Genomic DNA, 20,408 nt, shown 5'->3' on the forward strand with positions numbered 1-20,408 from the left:
CATGCGGCTCTTACAAAACACACACTCGTCAACCATTAATTTTCACGTAACATTTTTAGCACTTATGATAACCTATGACGACTATGAAAATCTAGGCTAGATCAATGATGAAAACTTGCCAAGTAAGAGCAAGCGCCGATCCCGCCCGAGTTCTAATTATAGACTAACTATGGATATCTCACATGTAGATTGAATACTTAGATTTCAAAATATTGGAAATTTGGTAGCAACCAAAGACATTAGCAAGCACCTGGACCGCTGGGTCTCGGTTCCGACAGAGTATCAAGCTACCCACATGTATGCGTCTCCATCCGCACTTACATAGCTAATGCATGTGTCTACCCGATCTTTTACTTCAATATATCCCTCAATGTGTATCCATCATTGGATCCAATACGTACGCGCACATGTAGTTAGATACATGCATGAACTAGGTATGCATACCCGACCTAGGAGTGAAAATCCAGGAGGTAATAACCTCAAACCCCACGTGAAGAGGTGGCTCCTTCTTACTAATACGTATAGTATGTATAATATGTACATGCCTCGCCCTACTTAGACAAAGGTATACGCTTAGTAATTTATAGGTATGTACCTAATATCACTTGCATAAACTTGAACTTGAGCTAAGTCTTAGGTTCCGTAGCCCTGGGATATTCCAACCGTCCTGCCGACAACACAACCTAGTCCCCACGCATCTCGTCTCGTCTAAAGTTGCTTTCCCATGGCTTTGAACATGATCTACCACACTATACCTTAGGCTTACAATATGTAGACCTACCATTTTGACGTAATATCTTTGCTTTGTCTCAGGAGCCTTTTGCTGTTTCAACTCACACTTTGAGATAAGCTATTCGGAGGCCTCTATACCACATCCGCGTTATTCTTCACATCATTGCTGTCGCTATAATCGGCCGCGTGGCGGAAACAACTCGTACGAAATGCCCAATAATAGATCACGTCTGAAACGTCCACGCCAACCCCACAAGGACAATTCGATTCTAGGAGGGTCAACCAGCGCGTCGCAGCCGCAGCCGCAGCCGCAGCCGCAACCACGCTATGACATTGTCGAAAACTGGCTAGAGCAGACAGAGAGGCCAGATCCTCACCCCTGGCCTAGTACGTCACAAGGACATCGAAAAGAAATCCCAGGCAATAGTTTCCCGTATAGACCACTTGATGCGACGTCCCCATACAATAAACGCCCTAGGCGTGTAGATCCGAGATGGAGTCCTCGTCACGACTTTCCTAGTCATTATATGCACCAATCAGGCTCTCCGTTTGAGACTTCGGGTCCAAAGGATTCGAGAAAGTCTACGCGAAGGCGGACGGCCCCTAGTGATAGTTCGCTTATCAGTGGTTTTGAGAATACTACGAAGCCTCCTAGCTATACCCCTGGCTCCGTTCAAGGGGATCATGTGGATACTCTAACTGCCAGAGCCCCGAGAGATGCGGATTTAGTGCATCTCGATGCTTCGTCGACCATTTCTCATGCAGACGAAGGGCCCAACTTTGAGAAAAGACCCAGAAGAAAGACTAGGGAAGACAAATATGAAACGAAGAAAAGAAAACGAAATCACGAAGAGGGAAGTGCCGTAGATCATAGCAATCACCGGAGTAAAAAGCGCAAGAAAGTCGACAAGAGAAAATCTATGGCATCTAGCAAAAATGTGGTGAATAATTTCACTTCTAATGCTGTTCTTAATGACCGTATTACGGTAAGGACCCCGTCACATGTGAGTGGTATTGGTCTAAATTACGCTTAGGTCCAACCACATCTAAAGCCTGGTCTATTTGACAATGGAAGGACATCGAAAAAACAGCCAAGTAAGGATATGCTCAAAAAATTATTTAGTTGCGGGAACCTAATAGCAAACAGTATCTGATTTAACCTTCTCTGACATGCAGTTTCTAAAGCACCAGAGTAGTAACATTCAACCAAAAGTATTATCCAAGTCCCGCGTGAGGGACAAACGACGAGAGGATCGAGAAATGGAGGAAGTATCTTCCTTTTTCCTACCACACAAAACCGATAGAGATACTCCCGGGTTAAGGCCTCATAAGCCGGATACTAGTAGAAAGTATCGGGAAATAGGACATCACTTTGAACAGCTCACATCCACCCGTTGTAGAAACCCTCCTGGGTCGTTGTCTCCAAGTCGTCATGGATATGCTAAGCATAACCACATATCCCGAGCCCACGATGAGACCGTCAATCCTATCAGACCAGATTCCCTCAGATCAATTCCAGATGAAAAAGACGCAGGCAGAGATACGACATATTTAACATGGTCCAGTAGTCGCCACTCGCCGCGTATTAATGAAAGGGACAATCATTCGAGCCCAAATGTGTCAGGTTCGATCCGAACAACTATTCCAGAATCAATGAGAGTAGATCTAATAACGACAGGGGTATACGACAATACTAGAATGTCCTCATACGACGGTCATTCAACTGAGTCGAGTACAGCAAGAAAGACAATCGAGACGGAAGCATGTAACGTTCGCCACATGGAATCGGAGGACGCCCATCACAATATACATCAAGGTTCCAATGGATCTCGCAAGGTCAGGTATCGAGATCAAGCTATAATGACCGAAGATCCCCCTAAATTCTCAGAGTCGGCAGAAACCGTCCAAATAACAGAAGATCGCCATGCGTCTAGGTCTCAAGGAGAGGCAAATCTGCACATACCACACATCTCTAATGATATTGACCGTCAGCAAATTGTTAGAGAAATTCGTCTAACTCCTATTGAAAGGGGTAGTTCAAGGCAACATGTTGGGATTCCGCGTAGCTTAGATGGCAAGCCTGTCACTATTCACCAAATCCCCGAGACGACGGCTATACACGTAGATCAAAGCCTAGAGAGACAGAAACAGCAGGCGAGCGACGAAGCATCTGTAGCTTCTAGGGATGCAATGCCTCCCCCACCTATGCCGTATAGTAGAAACGCCTCCCTCGCCGTACCCCGCGCCGACGTGGAATTTAATGCACCGGGACAGAACACGACTCCAGCCAATTTGGAATTTTCACAAGTTCCTCATGTGATGGATCATGATAAAGATATACAAGACTCCCAGGAATCCCTCGAAAGTTGTAGCCAGGCTTTGTTGTATGAGTCGGTCGCCAATAATGGACGTACCCTGTTAACTTCCAATAGCGTTCCCTGGATACCTCAAAAAAGGCTATTAGCCCCTATAGTAGGAGAGGGAGCTACCTTATTACGACCAAGCACAAATCCACCTACCTATGTAAATCAAGACGAAGGAAGGTTAAGTAGAGGCTCGTACCAAAGAGATTTTACGGGATCACAGGAACTTGAGACTATGGCCGAATTTATCGCCAGAATAGAGAACGAGTCACAGTGGCAACTCCCTTCCCGCGGTTATGATATTCTAGGATTAGAGGAGACAGCGCTAGACCCATCTTCGCTCGATACGGGACTATCCCACGAGCAGCCCATAGTTTACAATACGGAAAAGGAGACACCTCTCAACTTATCTCCTAATTTCGATCCTGATTATTTTGATCTAAGAAGGCCAAGGACAACTAAACTATGCGAAGAGGGTTTAGATATTGAGGCGCCGTATACCCAGCACAGGATTGGTACTCCTAAGATTTTACCTGGTATCACACAACCGTTGGAAGAATTTGAGGAGGAGAGTTTTGAAATGTCAAGCTTCTGGCGTCCAAATCAGTTCTCTCGATTCTGATAAATACTATACGCCAATATATTGGTACCATATCGCAATGTGCACTCACATCTTTGTCAAGGTTAATATTCATAGGTGGTTTATTCAGGCTCTTGATCTTTCCATTTTTCTCGTAGTCCATCGACATCTATGCCACATTTTTGCGCCTTGTCGACTACTGCCGTCGCCCTACCGGAAACCGGGGCATCAATCATTTTACCATCCAGAGTCCAAGCCCCTCTTCCCGCAGCTGCGGCTTTCTCGTTCGCTATGGTAATCCTGACAGCCCACTCAACCTCTTCCTCGGAGGGAGAGAAGAGCCGCTGCACCGTCTCGACCTGCGAAGGATGGATGCACTGCTTGCCATTGAATCCCAGGGCCTTTCCGCCTCGGCATTCTTGCTCTAGCCCCGCTAGCCCGTCCTCCCCTTTATATGATGTGTATGCTAGATCTATCACACTAGGGATGTTCTCAAACCGGGCGGCTGTCACGATGGCAGACCGCGCATATAAGAACTCGGTCAAATCCGGCGTCCGCGTGAGCGACAGGTCGAGGGCGAAGTCCTCGGCCCCAAAGATTATGCCGTCAAGGCGCGGCCCTCTGCAAATCGACGAGAGGTTCATTATAGCGCGTGCCGACTCGATCAAGGCTATAAGCCTCATGGGCTTGGCGCGCGTCTCTTTATACTGGTTATTCTCAAGGTTCTTCAGAATGTGGGAAACATTCCTCAAGTCCCCGATGGTGGTAACTTTAGGCACCACGACTGTGTTGACGAGAGGAGACGACGCGGCAAGCTTGAGGTCTTTTTGTAGAAATGAAGAACCGGCGGGGTTGACGCGGATGGCGATCTCGGAGATGGAGGACGGCCGCTCGGGTAGACCGCGTAGGTGCTGCTCGAGGGCATCGCGAGCCTCGGACTTTGCGGCGGGCGGCACTGAGTCCTCGAGGTCGTAGACGACGGTGTCGCAGGTGAGACCGAGGGATTTGGTTAGCATTCGGGTTGACGACGCCGGGACTGTGCTATGGGTTAGAGACGGAAGAAGACTCGGTTGTCTAGGTGGGTATATATAGGTATATATCTCTTACCGTAGAGCATAGCCCGGCGAAGGAAAGAGGTCGCACGGCCGTGCATGGTGCGTAGACTTGGAAGTTCCCAGGACCTATTTAGGAGGTAGTTGTAGTTGTAGCAGCTAGTTGCGATGTCATTATCTTATTAGCAGTACTAAGTATTGCAATTCCTATGAACTTTTTTTTTTTTTTTTTTTTTTTGCGGGGATCCGGGGTAGTGCACGGGCCTATCGAATGTGAATAAAAGGTGCACGTCTTATATCAAACAACTTGAAGCTTTAATTGTGCCATAGTAAAATATTTTGTTGACTAAGAAACTATTGTTGCTAATAAATAAACTCTGGTGAATGGCTAGTGGTCTATTCTATGAAATATAGTTTTAATTGTGTTGATTCCTTGGTACCTGTTATCCTATATTGGAGGGAATTGAAAGACGACAACAAGTATAGGGAGAACAACAATTACCTATATCACATCGAAGATCTTTATTTTAAAGATCAAGTTAAACGTGTCTTGAGGTCTTCATCATAACTACCTGAGCTTTATACGCCCCCGAGCGTCTAATAGGGCCCGGCGCACTCCCATTGTCACCTTCCTCTTCTAAACTATTAAGCTCATCGTGGACGGCATTGAGCGGCCGGTTCAAGCTATTTGAAGCTTCGCTACGATCAGGAACTCTCCATAAGTGGCCTCTAGACCCCTATGGAATATACGCGGACGTTGATGCTCTTAGCAGGCTACTACACGCTTATAGCTCTCGATCTCTGACCACACAGGCCCTGAATCTTCTCAGTATTCAGACAAGATTAATCATACCAAAATTGTTAGTGGCTAAATTAGCTTCTTCGTAACTTGCCGCCACTGCGTATTCTTCATTTTTAAATACCTACCTAGGTACAGGGCATCTCTCGACTTTAAGCGCGATGTTCCCTCCTTGAGAGCATGGATTTGACCATCTACCGCTTCAACGGAGACTCGAACAAGGCCGCTATATGTATAAAGCTAGGCACTATTCCAAAACCAGAACATATGTGTCTAGAAATAGACGCGTCACTTCCGCCTATGTTCGGACTAACGGCAGAAGATTTCTTAAAACTGTTTTAATAGATTCTCCCTTAAACGATTTCGACCGGGAACTAGATGCCAAGGCCCCTTACTTAAGAAGATGTGTCACACTATCTTCATGGAAAGTATTATTTTCGAGACTAACTATAAAGCGAAGCAAGATAATACCAGTCTTACTATAGAAATCTAAGCTAACATCTACCGGTGTAGATAATACATCCCCGCTTACGAGTAGCTTAGATACTCATCCGCGCTTAGTTGCCTATGACAAGTCGGATGCGAGATGTGGTGCTACTCAAGCCACTATCTTATTGTCCATGGACTGATTGTACGAAGAAATATACAAATGGAAGGCTCATGGGAGGCTCGATATGATTTTCAAACAAGATTCGCTTGGCTCATGATCAATTTTCCAGGAAACCTGATCAAAGCAGTGGCAAGGTAATGGCCCTGAAAAGTCTTGCGGAGCCGGCCGCTTCATCCCCTGCCCTGAGGTAGCTGTCTATAATAGATCTTTAGGTACTCGGGATTTCTCGTTCAGTGCTCTATAGGGGTCCTACCAGGACAGGTTCATCAAAAACTACTATGAAGGTCTTCTCCTAGGGAAATCTAGGCGTGGCTCCTAGACCGACGCCTATAGACTTAGATAAGAACTAAAGAGCTTTAAGTCGACTTCTTGGGGGCCTCAACAAGTATTTTCTGTTGGGCCATCATATAGGATGGATACAAGATATTCTTTCTTGAGACTAGGCCGAAAGCTACACTATACTTCTGGCGAAAGGCTCACTATGGCCTCTCTCTCGGAGTGATCGCCAAGGTCACAATATATAACCGTCACAGCTTGCTTATCATCGTAATTGTAGTAATGGGGAGTCGGCAGATAAATGTCCCATGGCGAGGCCCTATTCGCTCCTCTATGGCCTACGTACGCCGGCATACTATGCCCCTTTATCCGAGTAGAGGTATTCCTTGGCTAGTTTGACTTTTCAAAAAGTAGTAGGTATCGAAGGTGATGCTAATTTTAGGTAAGGTAGCCTACACTAGACAGAGAAATTACGAAGAAAAGGATATCGATTACGAGGTAACAATCTAACCTTACTGGAGAATTTAACGATGAACTTCGTGGGAAATGACGAGCTTAACTCGTGAATGTTCGTTCATGCTTGGCTTAACTATACATAGTACTAAGTCAAACTTGAAGCATGAAACGGTTCGTACTACTTTATCACTTAGGGGCTTCCCAAGGAATAGAAGATTACCTATCTCGATTTATAGTAGAAGACACCACGAGAGTTAGGATAAGATCATCATGAGACGCTTGAGACCACAATGACAGAACAGAAATATTATATCATTCTAATACCAAAATACTCTATTTTCAGCTGCCAAAGACATTTATGGTCCAGGCTTATTATAGCAGGTATACAGAGATGTGTTGACTGTTTTAAAAGCAACCCAGCTACACTTCGCAATTCAATCATCCGCTATGTTCGTCACTACCCAGGAAACAGTAAATCCCTTAGGTTTAGTTCTAGGCCAGTCTGAAAATGAGAATAACTGATACACCCTACGGCAATAGACCCCTGTCGTTCATATTTAGAACAGACCTGACTCTAGCTCTTCTTCTGTTCCCCTTTCTCACGGCTGAGGGGGAAGAGGAAATAGTTTAACTTAGAAACATAAACCTATGAAGATGCTGACGCTATCAATAGCTCATGGTCGCGTGCTATGCTGCAGCTTGCAAGCACAGCTTGACAGGGCCTGCGTAACTAAATCCAAGGTAGGATAGCGGATGAATTCATTACTAACCCGCAAGATCTGGTTTGGTACCAGTGACGTGATGGCTCGAAGCTTGGAAGGGGGTCGAGGCATATGTAAGCAACCTATTGCGGCGTTTGGTGCTACTCGCTAGGCCTCAAGTCGGCGTTTTTACTATGTAAGCATTCGCCGGGGTGTTCCAGTAGACGTCCGTGGTGAGCTGGAACCGTCCAATGCCACATAAGTCCCAAGACGCTCCGAAAGGAGGAATCCATCTAAGCTCCGTCCCCAGACGGATGGTATGCGACGCAATCTAGATTCTCAGTCGGCCATTCACCCCAACGTCGGGAGACATGTGGGCATACCCGGGTCGCCGAACCTGATGTCAAGATTACGACGATTTCACTCTAGACTGGCAAAAGCCACGAGGAAGACCAAACGGCGATTGGATACCGACGCTCTAGATCTGATCTATATCGTTCGATGGGCGGCCGCTTGCCTACTTGTTGGCGGTCTCCGTGCTATCTACGTACGGTGCCATACAGCGATCCCAGCCTCACCATGTCGTAGTGCATTCGCAGACGGATTGCGGCTCCCCGCATGTCAAGCAATATACTATCCCAAGAGTTGCGTCAGTTGACAAGTGGTGTTTCGTTTGGAATTGCGAATGGCGTTTCACAAGCTTTGGTGAAAAGCTTCAAATATCGGTTCTCCAAAAAAAGGGTTGGACCCTGGAAACAGACGATGTCACGCTGGATCTATTTCTGGCATATCGTATTTTCCCGAAGCAGAATTCTCGGGACGAGCCACCAGCTCCCAACCCCAATGCGGCGACGAAGCCTTATATCAACCATTGATCTAATGGCGTGACCCTCGACCATTGAGCCCAAGTACCCCTAGAATATTCCCTATCAGACCAGCCTCGAACGGCCAGTCTCCCGATTCTGCTTCCGGACTATGTGCAGTGCAGTTTTCCTTCAATCCCCAGTTCGAAGACTTGTCCAGATTTTTCCAGATTCTCGGTCCTTTCAATCTTGCTAGTCCCCTGCATGAAGCTAAACATATCGTGACACTTTGAAGATGTTCCCCTATATAGCGAAGACTATCTCGAACCCACCTGCTATGCTACTGCATAACACAGTAGCTTGGGTCGGAGCCTTTGGTTATATTGCTTGATGGATAGCTTCACACAAGCGAAAGGGTTTAAACACTCAACCAGGACGAGTTCTAGAAGTTGACGCTTCCAAAAATAGAGAATCTCGAGCCGTCGGTGAGCGTCATCGTCTTAGGGTCCGGCTCATTTGAACAGTCAAATGCTTTGCTAAACGCCCACGTCTAGCGCATACTCCGCGATGATGTCTCCTTTCTGGCGACATCAGCCTGCACTCGAGTCGAAAGGGATATGACCACAATTCTCTCCCTTTCCATGATTGACGGCTCTCGGCGAGATAAGCGGATGACCGGCAAATGCAGATTTAAAAAGCGTCATGAAAATGTCTTCCCATACGTGGTTCGTGGGTGGTTCGTTAGGTAGAAGGACTCGACCCGGTTAAAATCCCCTTCTCCCCGGGTATATTGTGTTATCTAAGGCCCAGCCGCGCCGTAGCTCCAATATATCGATATTAACAATAAATGAACTTAACCTTGTTTCCAGGGAACGACTAGACTCTTCTTATCTCTCGCGGAGGAGGGGGGTTATGACGAATTGCCCCGGAAGGCTTTTGTATAAATGTGGGTGTCGACGGCGACGATCAGGGCATGTTTTGAGAATAACAAACAGACGACAGCAACAATTGCAACGACATCAAATACTTAATCATCTAGATATACATCACAGCATATTAGCTGAGATTAATACTTCAATCTTCGCTAAGAAAAGTAGTTCACCATGTACCGCGTTGGCATTACCGCCCTAGCCCTCGCGGCTTTGGCCTCCGCAGCCCCCATCTCCGAGCCGTCGAAGACCACGGAGCAGAGGGATTTCATCGTTCCCGACCCGAACAGCTGGCTCCCAGGATCAGGCAGCCCGCCGCCGCCGACCTTCACTCTCTTACCTCCCATCACCGGAGGCTTGGAGCCGTCGACCAAGAAGCGCCAGGGCACCGTCGTGATCCTCCCGCCTATCACGGGCGGCCTTGACCCGTCCGACAAGAAGAAGCGGCAGGACACGATCGGAATCGGCGACGGCAGCTCCGACCCCGTTAAGGCACACATCACGGCCCTAGAGCTCGAGTATGAGGCTTTGATCCACAACTTCGGCACAAACCCACCCAAGCCTGTTGCCAAGCGCATTGCCTCCATCAAGGACGAGCTCCTGACCAAGTACGGCATCAAGATCATCCAGTCCCCCGACGGCACCACGACCACCTTCGTGCCCGGCAAGCGAAGCGTCGTCGACAACGACTACGTTCCCGGCGGCCCCTTCTTCCCTCTCCCGGGCTTCCCCGGCGGTCCGATCACCCCCGACCCCGTAGTCCCGGGCGGCCCCATCGAGGTCAGCGACTAGACGGAGGCGCAGCAGCCGACCGCTAGCAACGCCGGAGAGTTGGGGGGGAGTTCCTTACTAGGTACCTACTGAATAGGGGCAGGTGTTGGTGGAGGAGCTTTTCCTTGTACGAAAGAGAACGTCGGACGCGAAAAAGAAAGACCGAGCGAAGGGATCTAGGGGCGCTGGCGATATCCGGGTTGCTATTTTCCTTTCTGACGCTCTGAGATCCACTTAGATCGTTACCAATAGTTTAGTAGTTTTTTATTATTTTTATCTTATTCTATTATGGATCTATTGATACTTCAACGCCCCTCCTATCTACGCTGATCTTCTTGTTGGTACTGGGTTCTAGAACCACTTGTGACTGCGAATTTCAGAATGCTTGCGTAATGAGCTGGTTGTGAAATGCCGGTACATAGTAATGCTAGTAGCATATAGCCCCATTATAGCATACCTCTCTTGAGTCACGGTCTCATACACTAAGATCGTAGGGCTGTTAGAAGCTTCGTGTATGCAATGTGGAACATATACCTCAAACCGGCTCTCTTTCGGTCGAGGTTCGGTGAGCTTTCAGCAAAGCTAATATCCGCCCTTACCGGTGGTTCGCAGCATTCCGCTATTATCTGACTCTCTAAGACCAGCCCAGTTAAATCCCGCCACAAATCGTGACTCTAAGCACAGTTCCGCGCCTCGACGGGTCTACTACCGTCTTAGTGGGATCCGAGCGATCCGTTATTCGGATAAGGAGACGGCAGCACTCCCGCCGTTTTCACGACGGCGCGAGTCAGTTAATCTTACTGGGTTGGAGGAGTGCGGAAAGTGAGGCCAAGGTTGATACATCGATGGCTAGATTTCTTCCAGATGTTCTGCCCAACCCCAAGTTAATTACGAGCGGAAGCGCCAGAAATAACTAGATCATGGTTCTGACAAATAACCAAGCAACGTCTCCAGTAAATATGTATTAAGAGGTTATTAGACACCCACGTACGAGGTACGGCGCTAGAATGGACTAACAACAAGACAAGATAACTGCCGTACAGCACCGCTGGGACTCGAGCCTAACTAACACAGGCTGGCCTAACACCTAATAGCTCGCCCAGTTCACCAGTATGCTGTACCCCTTTACTAGTGACATTAGAGCGATGCTAGCTAGCTACAGCTATAGCGTAATAACTACGGTGAGCTCAACTGTAAATTACCAGAACCCACAGTATCCGAGACCGTTCCGAGCACTAAACTCACCGCTCACGGCAACAGTATCCGAAGCCAACTGACAAGATGGCCCACGAGGAAAACCTTAAGGCTTTTGAGTTGTCACTTGACAACTCTACTGGGGAAACTCTCATTCTGTGTCAGCGCCTCTGTTCTCCAACAAATCGCCGACCGGAACGTATTGATAATTGGAACTAGTACACATGGCATCTCGACGGACAAGAAGTAGTTAACTGTTAGTAAGCTAGGGGAGGTCCCGCAGAGATGATGTGTGAGAATGACGGGGTGAAAACGGTCACCGAGAATTCCCACTTGAGGCTCGCGAGAGCTACCTACACTAAGTGTTTAGCTTCAGGCCGAATCTAGATGCGATTAAAAAGTGCCCGATGGTAGACACTATTTACTAACCCGCATACCTAGGGCATACCAAGTGAGCTGTTAGTCGGAGTGTGGCTATACCGGCACCCCCCCCGAGGGACCCAGTGACTATGGAGCCGAGCCTGACTTGTTTGCGAACCGGTTCGCGCAGGAACCAAAATAGACTCCGCGATTTGTGTTGCCTGGAGCGGGCACCATCGATATCGAGCATGCTGCAAAGATGGAGCCCTAAACCATATTGTTGTCACGATCGTCAATCCTACTGTCGATAGCGCAAGGCAACTCACGCACGCCCTCTTTTATCCACAGACTAATCCCACATGTCTTTCACGTGAGGAATAAGACTGCCCTCCTGCTTCATGATACCGGGTTCCCCATCTTTCCGGTTCCAGACATGGATGAACCCTGAGTGGGCCACGTTGATTGTAGGGTCTCAGCCGAAGGGCGAAGGGCAAGACAGGAATAAGCAAATCTGGCATGTCACGTTGTCGTTGTTGCGCATGTCTCCCCGTCATCAAAGACATATATTGGTCTCACATATTGAGGGAATACCGCGCAAGTAGGTATGGAACCTTCAACGGGCGAACAGACGCAGGGCTATGCCGGATGTCACGATGATAGGGACGGATGGCTAGGCGGATGGGCAACTGATGACCCTTAAGGGACATAGGATATTACATACGTGGCTCTACAGCAGCCTCGGGCGGTTGATTGATTGCTGGGACCAATCAGTCTCGAGACATGAAGCTTGCCGGATAAGACTACTGTAAGACACTCAGCCTCAGCGCGTACTACACACCATGATAGGTTTCGGGAAGCCCCAACGAAGGACACGCGTATGTGACCACCAGGCTGAGATGGTAGTAGGGTATATGGTAATTTATGAACGGCAAAACTGTCTTACCCATCCCACTACCCCCTTAGTTTAGATGGTTGGTAGAGAAAGCCTAGAGCTTCGACCCGACACACAGTTGTGCGTCTCGGTCTCACCCACAAGAATTTCACTTCGGCGCGTGACCAACGCCTTCAGGGGGTGGGATTGTTACTTTTCTCGAATTCAACAACGCTGCCTGACACGAAAACAGAATGGTGATGGTGATCTAGGCCCATGTGTCAAACAGCTCGTGAAATGAGATACGGATTGGATGAAATATGCCGAAACATGTCCAGCCCACACGGAGCCGCAATGGTCTTCGTGTTCCCCAAAAACAAAGGCGGCCCATTGGCGTGGAGAGCTCCCCCGGCCTGGTTACATATATATAAGACTTGTACTATACGTTGCCACGCTAATAATATCGAGACACGATGATCTTGACCGTGTCGCCGGCTCCGCTACGCAACTCCACCGCCTCCGCATCGGCCTGGGGAGCGGAAACATAACCCAAGCCTAGCGTCCGCTGCGCTGTAAGATGGGGGAAAAGACAATCCTTTTCCCGCCGTGTCGTTCGCTTATTCATTGCCGTAGCCTGTACGGATTAGGGCGCGATACCATCGCCTAGACGCATAGACGCATGAATAGTGCTGAGACAAATATTACCTACAACCATAGGCGGATGTCGTGGAACGCCCTCACATCTCTGCTTACTACAAGTTTCTGCCTGGGAACTTATCGAGAGGTCCAATAAGACTTGATATAATTGCCTCTCATGATTTCGCTTAGTCGCTTAGGGGGGAGACGCATGCACAACAATACATACGGACAGAATTGGGAGTTTCTATTGAAGTGTCATGTAAATACCTAGTCACCGCACCTTGGGTAAAAGAGACACGCAATCATTCATTATTAGGCCCCCTTGCTGTTGACTGAGCCGCTTAACTACTTGTCTGGGAACGTATTTGACCCGATCAGGACTCGTCAGTGGGGAATAATAGCCTACTTTGGGAACGTGGTGGAGGTCGAAGTGTTCTCCCAAGACAAAGACATACATCACAAGAGATTTCAGGCGCCTGATGAGGGTCGATTTCGACGATAGTGTCCCCGTTCCGATAAATTGTGCTTTCGAAAGGATTTGTTCCCTAGCCCCTAGCATGTTTTCCCTAGCAGGATGAGGCCCGAAAACGCATGGACAGCCCTAATGACAGTCCTTATTTTAGCGTACCGTAGTTCCCCCCAGCGTAGGAGGCATCGAGATGACACGCAGTTGAGCAGGATCAGGTGCCACGACTCGAAGAAACTACGTAGACTGTGGATTTTCCTTGTATTTCCTTGTACGGTAACCGTACTTCGTACTGTTCCTTGTGGAGACGAACAGCCAGTCCAATGGGTATCACGACCGGGGAGATCATAGATCGAGCGATTTGATTTGCACCGCCCCAATATCACAAAGTAGTGTAGAATAATTCCCCCTTTATCGAACGGGACCACGTCACTACGTGCGCATGTCCCCTCCTCCCCCACACATGTGGGCGTATGTAAATTCTCTCTCTTGCTGCTCGTTCCAGCCTCGGGCCAAAGCCAGCTAAACCTTACGGGTACCTACCCAGAGAGATTGACAGCGGGTTGCGGTGTGGAGGGCTGCGAGCCACCTTTTTGGGTTGGCGATGCCCTCATCGAACCGCGAGACTACCGACCTGGGTAGAGATCAGGACCGGCAACGTCGCCCCGATTTGCTTTGGCGCATTATTTTCGGGTCCTGGGTCTTGTTCTCGCCGGCTCCATTACCTTCTACGTACGATTGTCTACCTACCTAGGCCTACTTACCTCCTAGTCAGGCACGCGTTACGGAGCACATTCATACATACGTAGCGGTCGAGACAACATCCCAATATGGGTACATGATGGGAAGTTGACGAATGATAGGTTCCGTCTGGGCCTGTGTCCTGGCAAATAAACATGACAAGTACCATGCAGAGCGCCTTTGGTGCCTGCGCCATGCGAACCTAAGGACCTATGCGAATGTATGTACGCTCTGTATGTACGTTCTGTATGTACTCCATAATATCGAGTCTTCCGTTAGTATTAGCAGTAGCAATAGCAATAGCAATAGCAATAGCAATAGCAATAGCAATACAATAGCATGTGTGAGCATGTGTGTAGTATTGTCTGTACGAAATGATTGTGCCTCTCCACTCGGAAGCAGGCGGCACTGTGACAGTGATCGTAAGCAGGCTTTCGAGCCTTTCGATCCAATCTCCGCCCACATCTCATCAAACCTCTTCCCAATATCACCCCTCACAGCCCTTCGATGAGAGGACGACAGAAATGTGTGGGTCCCCCAGTCGCGATGAAGCCTTGGAGGGGTTCTCGAGGAACGAGGAATCAAATCTGGGACGCGGAAGACGGGGGGGGAACACAGCGCAAAGCACGAAGACATGAGAGAGAGAGGGCAGAGAGGGCAGAGAGACCTTTCACCGCCATGTGCCAGTGAACCCAGGCTATCGGTCCAATCACCACGTAGAAGTAAGGGAAGCCGACCCATCACCATACCCAAACCATCGACTTGCATATGTACGCATTTCGGACTAGGGACATGGACCCCGTCGATGCTGATTCGCTTGAGGCGAGACGGTAGGGAGACGAAGGGAAATGCAAGAGAAATCAAGGAAAATGAGAAGAAGAAGAATAAGAGAAAGAAAGAAAAAAAAGGGCTGCATAGCACTTTCACTTCCCTTCCCACACACCAACACGCCGGGAGCGCGCTAGGCAGAGTCGAGTATAGAAGAGTTAGTTAGATGCACTGCAACATGGGAAATCCATGACCTTTTACAATGCTACGGAAGAGAGAGGGCGCAATATTTCCTCTACATACGTTACCTACCTACCTACCTACCTACCTAGGTAAACAAGATTTCTCTCTCGACCACTTATCCTCCCCCCCCCCCAGGTATGTATTCCGTATGGAAGACAAGAGAAAGAGAAAGAGAAAGCATCGCGCGGCGCCCCGAGCTACTGCACGTCTTTGACACTTGCGCGCAACACTGCGTCCAACGCAAATAAGGCTGGGCTCCTAGTTTTTTCTTACTTCTTATTATTATTCTTTCCCTTTCATTTAAACCAACCGTGCAGTAGCCGAGATGGGCTGGGCTGGGCTGGGTATTGTAATGTAGCGTGATGATGCCGGGACCGCCCCATATCGTGACAATTTTCCAAGTACCAAGGATCTGCGCCTGGCTCTTTTTGCGCCTAAAAACGGGGAGCCGTACCATAGTCCACAGCCCATCCCATCCCATCCCATCCCATTTCCCATCGTGCATAGTACGTAGCAGCCCAGTAGATGAGATACTAGAATGAATGGGCTGTTGGTAAGGGAGAGGGGGAAAGAGAGAGAGAGAGAGAAAGGGACCAAGTACAGATCCAGGCAAGCCTCGAGCGCAGTTAGCCAACTTACAACATACATAGCGACAAGCAGTACGGAATAATAACCAAATAAAAAGGTATTAGTCTGATGTAGTCGCCAAGCCCAAGGCTACCTAGTCGACAAGTCCGACGGGCCTTAATCGCCTTCGCCAAATTAGCAAATTTCGTAAGGCTGGGCCCTACCTAATAGTTTGGGTTCATAGCGGACAGGCCGGTTAGAGACGAGACGAGACGAGGCGGGAAGCGAAATAAACAAAGCGCCAGAGGGAAAATTGAGAGGAAGGGCGGTCGGGGCGCCGTAGGAGATGGGGAAAACGGGGGGAGGGGGGATGAGAAAGAAAGACAGAAGGAGACTCGAGAGAACATTTTTTTTTCTTCTTGGCTCCGCAACCTTAGGACGACCGTAGAAGGCTAATGCAGGCTTGCAGGCTTGCAGGCTTGCGTTGCATCGACGGCAGAAATGTGATTATGAAGGCAGAGCAATCTGCAAGTCGATGCACACTCGCAAGCCCTGCCCTGGCAAAAGTAAGGCGAGTGGCGTCGGCAGCTTTCGCCCAATCAGCGTAGCGAACGTGAAGCCATCCAACTCCTCTGATGCAGATGTCAGTATTCTCATCATCATCAATGGTGTTGTGCATGTTTTGGTGGTTTGCTGTCCTGCTGTCCTAGGAAACGTTTCGAAGGGCTGAGGTGAGAATGGATTTCACCAGTAGCAGCAAAGTTAGGTATCTAGGATATGATGACCCTCAGACATCTATGACATGGTTAGTCTAGGGTCCTCAATAGCGAATAGTTAGTGAGACTTCTCATAATGCCTAAGGACAACAACAATCACGAAGCACTGTCACTTGTGCGCAAGTTTATAAAGCTAGCCATATTTTGGTGGTTATTGCGACTGTCCGCAAAAACATTGTATTGGTTTGTTGAGAGCCTATAGACGTATTCTCGTCTCCAAAGGCTCCCAAGAGGATCACCGTATCTGATCGGTGTCCATAGGTAGAACGTATAATTCTGCGCCAACAGATGTTGTTGGGCGCGGTATGTGGTGGGTTATTGGCCCCCGTCTGGTCTATTCAAAATCCAGCTTCATATCCATTCCGTGACTGGTCTCGATAAACTTTTCCCAATGGCTCTCGAAATTCAAGATCCATAATGCCTTTGTGTATCCAATAATAAAGAAAAACGTTGGTATCATCCAAGCGAAAGTATCGATATCCCCCTTTGAATGCAGCCCGTGCAATAAAATAACGACATATTAGAAAATAACAAGTTTGTGCAGTAATAGCCTCCCAGCTTCAAACATCTCCAGTTGTATGTTTTGCGCCGTGTAATGATGCTTTCCCGTGTCAGTCCCGGATTGTAAATAAGATAATGGCTCCTCTGGTCCTCGGTCTTATGGATTGATCCTCATCTCTCAAATCATCCACCAACTCCACGCTGAATAAACAAAGAAAAAACATGACGTTGAAGTAAGTACAGGTTCGAAGGGCATAAAAATGCTCCCAAAATGCGCCGCGTTTGTGGACGCGACTTTTTTAAAGCTCCATTTTTGGGTATGGATTTCCAGATATATTCCCACGGCTCCAATGTAATATGTATTATAAACGTAATATCAGGTTGAATGGGTTTTGTCGAAGCTTATATCCTTAGGTCTTGGGGTCCGGATCCGTGGCTAGGCTATCCATGGTATAATATTCCTAATGGCCTATATCCAGGTATCCGGTAAAACAAGCCAACATGACCTTGGGTAAAAATGCCTCCAAGGGCAACAGGGCAGCTACACATAATCAATGCAGCTAATAGCAGCCTTGGAAGTGGGAAAAAAGAGGAACTTGTGGGTGGAAAGGAATGGAATGTATGGGCGCAGGTTGTGTGTACCTATTCACCACTTCCCAGAAATATGGGAAGGCGAACTTGGTTGGTGCACAGCTAGCCTGCACAGGAACTTGAACTGCGCAAGGCTGGCAAGGCTCAATAGGGCCCGAGTATTGCGGGACAAACTCCTGTGGAAACATAACTTTTGATTCTTCTGAATCATACAACTGGGGCTCCTGGGTAGGAGGGATCTCATCCTCCGTGATAACGAAGTCGTCGTCGTCTATGTCGTCGATAGTCGAAACACTCGAGGTAAGAGATCCATCGTCGGATGAACATATGGACTCCGTATCGGAATCCGAAGCGGAGGGTGATGGTGGCGAATCGTAGCTCAAGTCTTCGACAATGGCTTCTTCGCAGTCAACGTATTCGATGGGCCCGGGTGAAGTGGGCGGTGTTGGGAGCGCTGCCTGGGGGGCAGGCGCATTAGGTGAAATCGTAAATCTGGAACAGGCGAGGATGCTGTTCCGGAGTTCTGGTAACGTAATTCTGTGGTCTGGGTTGCGGGTAAATATCCGCCCTAGTATATTGTTGAGGTCATCCGACAATGGCAAAATAGTCCGTAGGAAATCCTGACTCCTGGTGTAGGCACGATATGTGGAATCTTCAAAGGAGGCTTGCTTCCACGGATTACGACCACAGGTCAAGTTTACTAGGATAACACCAAGGCTCCAGACATCATTTGGGGCGCAGTAATAAAATGGCCTTCGGGATGATGGGTCCAGACATTCTGCGTAAGAGAAAACGAACTAGTTAGTACATCCCTAAAGCAATAAGGTTCCCGACGAGTCTTTACCTGGTGACATATAGAAAGTCGAACCACATCCGTAATCTTCGGACCGGTCTGATGAGGTCGCCAAGCCGAAGTCTGCCAACTTTACCGTGTCTCCCCGGTTCGAAACTAAGATATTCTCGGGTTTTAAGTCGCGGTGGTAGATCCCCAGGTTATGGCAATGCTCAACGGCGTCCAGGATCTGCAGGAATACGCTTTTGACCAATGCATCCTTACCCACATATTGTCCTCTCTCTGTGATATTGAGGAAAAGGTCACCTTCTGGGCAATACTCCAGGATAACATATATGCAATCCGGGTCGTCAACAATCTTGTGCATGGAAACAACGTTGGGATGCGCCGAGGCCATATAGTGTAAGCGTAGTTCCCGGTGCTGAAAGGCAATTTGCCGTCGATCCAGAGGTGATCCGTCTGCGTTGAATTTGCTGAGCGTCTTCACTGCATATCGGACTCCAGTCTTGACGTCGACCGCCAGGTAGACCACGCCATAGGCACCGGTTCCAATAATTCCTATCAACTGCAGGCTTTCTCCAAGGAACTTTCCTAGTCTATCTTCCGGGGCAACTGGGGTGTATCGAGGTTGGCAAACAGGAGGCACAGCTAGTGGTGGTTGTTGGAAGGCACACTTGGTGTTGTCGTAGGCGGGGGATGCCGGAGGCGTGGGATACCCGTACGCTGCCACATTATGCATGGTATGCGACAGATTATGGTCCTTTCCTGGTAAAACCGGGACTGGATCTTAAAAGGCAACAGAGATAAGGAAAGGAATCAAGAGAAAACGGCCTTCTCTACTGGAACAACGTCCTCAAACCAAAAGGCAATGTCCTGGGAGAGAAAATCCACGGAAAATCCTTGGGCTGCAGCTAATTTATGTTCCTGGGTCGTATGTAGATGGCGTCGAGCTAACGGGCCATGGAATTAGTATAGAAGTCGCCGTGTAGGGGCCGGATGTCGACGGCCAGTAGTGTAGAATAAGGGAATGTTGATGGCGACGGATATTATGGCGACGAATCCGAGTTCGAAATGGTAGTCGTGAGGTGGAAGGGCGAGTAGCTTTTGCAATGAACGGAGGTAGTGAACGATGTGAGGTTGAAGCAAGGTGCAGACAGGGAGGTTGATGTAGATATTGAGATAGCGGGCATCAGGGGCCTGGGTCTTTTGCGTGTTTGGAGTGGCTCAAGCAGAAAAGCCCTGGCCACCTCTGGCCACCTTCTGCTTGACTCTTCAATCCACAGTGATCAATAGCCAGCTCACATCCATGTCTGACCTACTGGTGCCACTTCCCACGCATGCGCTATTCTTGAATTTGACGCGCTAGCGTAGCTGTGAAGGCGGCCTGGCGAGGGTGGAGCTCACAGGAGAAGGGGAGCAAGGGAGCAAGGGGAGGTGTCAAGAATGGGACCAGTGCTTCTAGGGCGCTCCACTGGGAGGGATGGATAACCCAGCCCGAACAAGGACCAAGATCTTCGTGGCTCGTCGTAATATACGAAGACAAGGATGGTCTGACACACGAAAATAAATGGTCCACTCAACGGCCTAAGGTGGGCCACTGCTACCCTAATAGAGCCATATCCAATGTCTAATACCACGCCCAAGATCCCAGTCGAGCTAGTTAGAGACCGAGCCGAAGAGAAGGGGGGCGTGCGTGTGATCTTGTTGATAGAGACTGGAAAGACTGGTACAGGCTGCTGACTCCTCCACCTCTTTTTCATCTCGTTAGTTTACACACCCGTTCTCTCACTGGCCGGGCAAATCGTCATAAATCGGCGACCCGTGAC

The 20,408-nt window shown here is 48.6% G+C and overlaps 4 protein-coding genes across 4 annotated transcripts; 2 read left to right on the top strand and 2 right to left on the bottom strand.

Moving 5' to 3' along the window:
• Positions 1 to 941: 941 nt before the first annotated feature.
• Positions 942 to 3,717, top strand: F4817DRAFT_311419 (uncharacterized protein; the record flags this gene model as incomplete). The annotated part of the gene is made up of 3 exons (XM_049299994.1): positions 942 to 1,718; positions 1,767 to 1,827; positions 1,880 to 3,717. The coding sequence occupies 3 exons, from the start codon at positions 942 to 944 to the stop codon at positions 3,715 to 3,717; spliced, it is 2,676 nt and encodes an 891-aa protein (XP_049163547.1).
• An 80-nt stretch (positions 3,718 to 3,797) lies between these two features.
• F4817DRAFT_364769 (beta subunit of citrate lyase) lies at positions 3,798 to 4,938 on the bottom strand (the record flags this gene model as incomplete). Its single annotated transcript, XM_049306790.1, has 2 exons — positions 4,783 to 4,938; positions 3,798 to 4,711 (listed from the first exon to the last, which is right to left on the bottom strand). Exons 1-2 carry the CDS (start codon positions 4,826 to 4,828, stop codon positions 3,798 to 3,800), a joined length of 960 nt encoding a protein of 319 aa, XP_049163548.1. The 5' UTR covers positions 4,829 to 4,938.
• A 4,028-nt stretch (positions 4,939 to 8,966) lies between these two features.
• On the top strand, positions 8,967 to 10,347 carry F4817DRAFT_82347 (uncharacterized protein). Its single transcript, XM_049307926.1, has one exon. The coding sequence runs from the start codon at positions 9,476 to 9,478 to the stop codon at positions 10,091 to 10,093; it is 618 nt and encodes a 205-aa protein (XP_049163549.1). The 5' UTR covers positions 8,967 to 9,475; the 3' UTR covers positions 10,094 to 10,347.
• Positions 10,348 to 17,758: 7,411 nt separating this feature from the next.
• Positions 17,759 to 19,321, bottom strand: F4817DRAFT_355803 (Ran1-like protein kinase; the record flags this gene model as incomplete). Its single annotated transcript, XM_049305704.1, has 2 exons — positions 17,759 to 18,567; positions 18,634 to 19,321. The coding sequence occupies 2 exons, from the start codon at positions 19,319 to 19,321 to the stop codon at positions 17,759 to 17,761; spliced, it is 1,497 nt and encodes a 498-aa protein (XP_049163550.1).
• Between the last annotated feature and the right edge of the window lie 1,087 nt (positions 19,322 to 20,408).

Source organism: Daldinia loculata (genome assembly GCF_022478755.1).
Source record: "Daldinia loculata strain CBS 113971 unplaced genomic scaffold F4817scaffold_2, whole genome shotgun sequence".
Lineage (NCBI taxonomy): Eukaryota > Fungi > Ascomycota > Sordariomycetes > Xylariales > Hypoxylaceae > Daldinia > Daldinia loculata.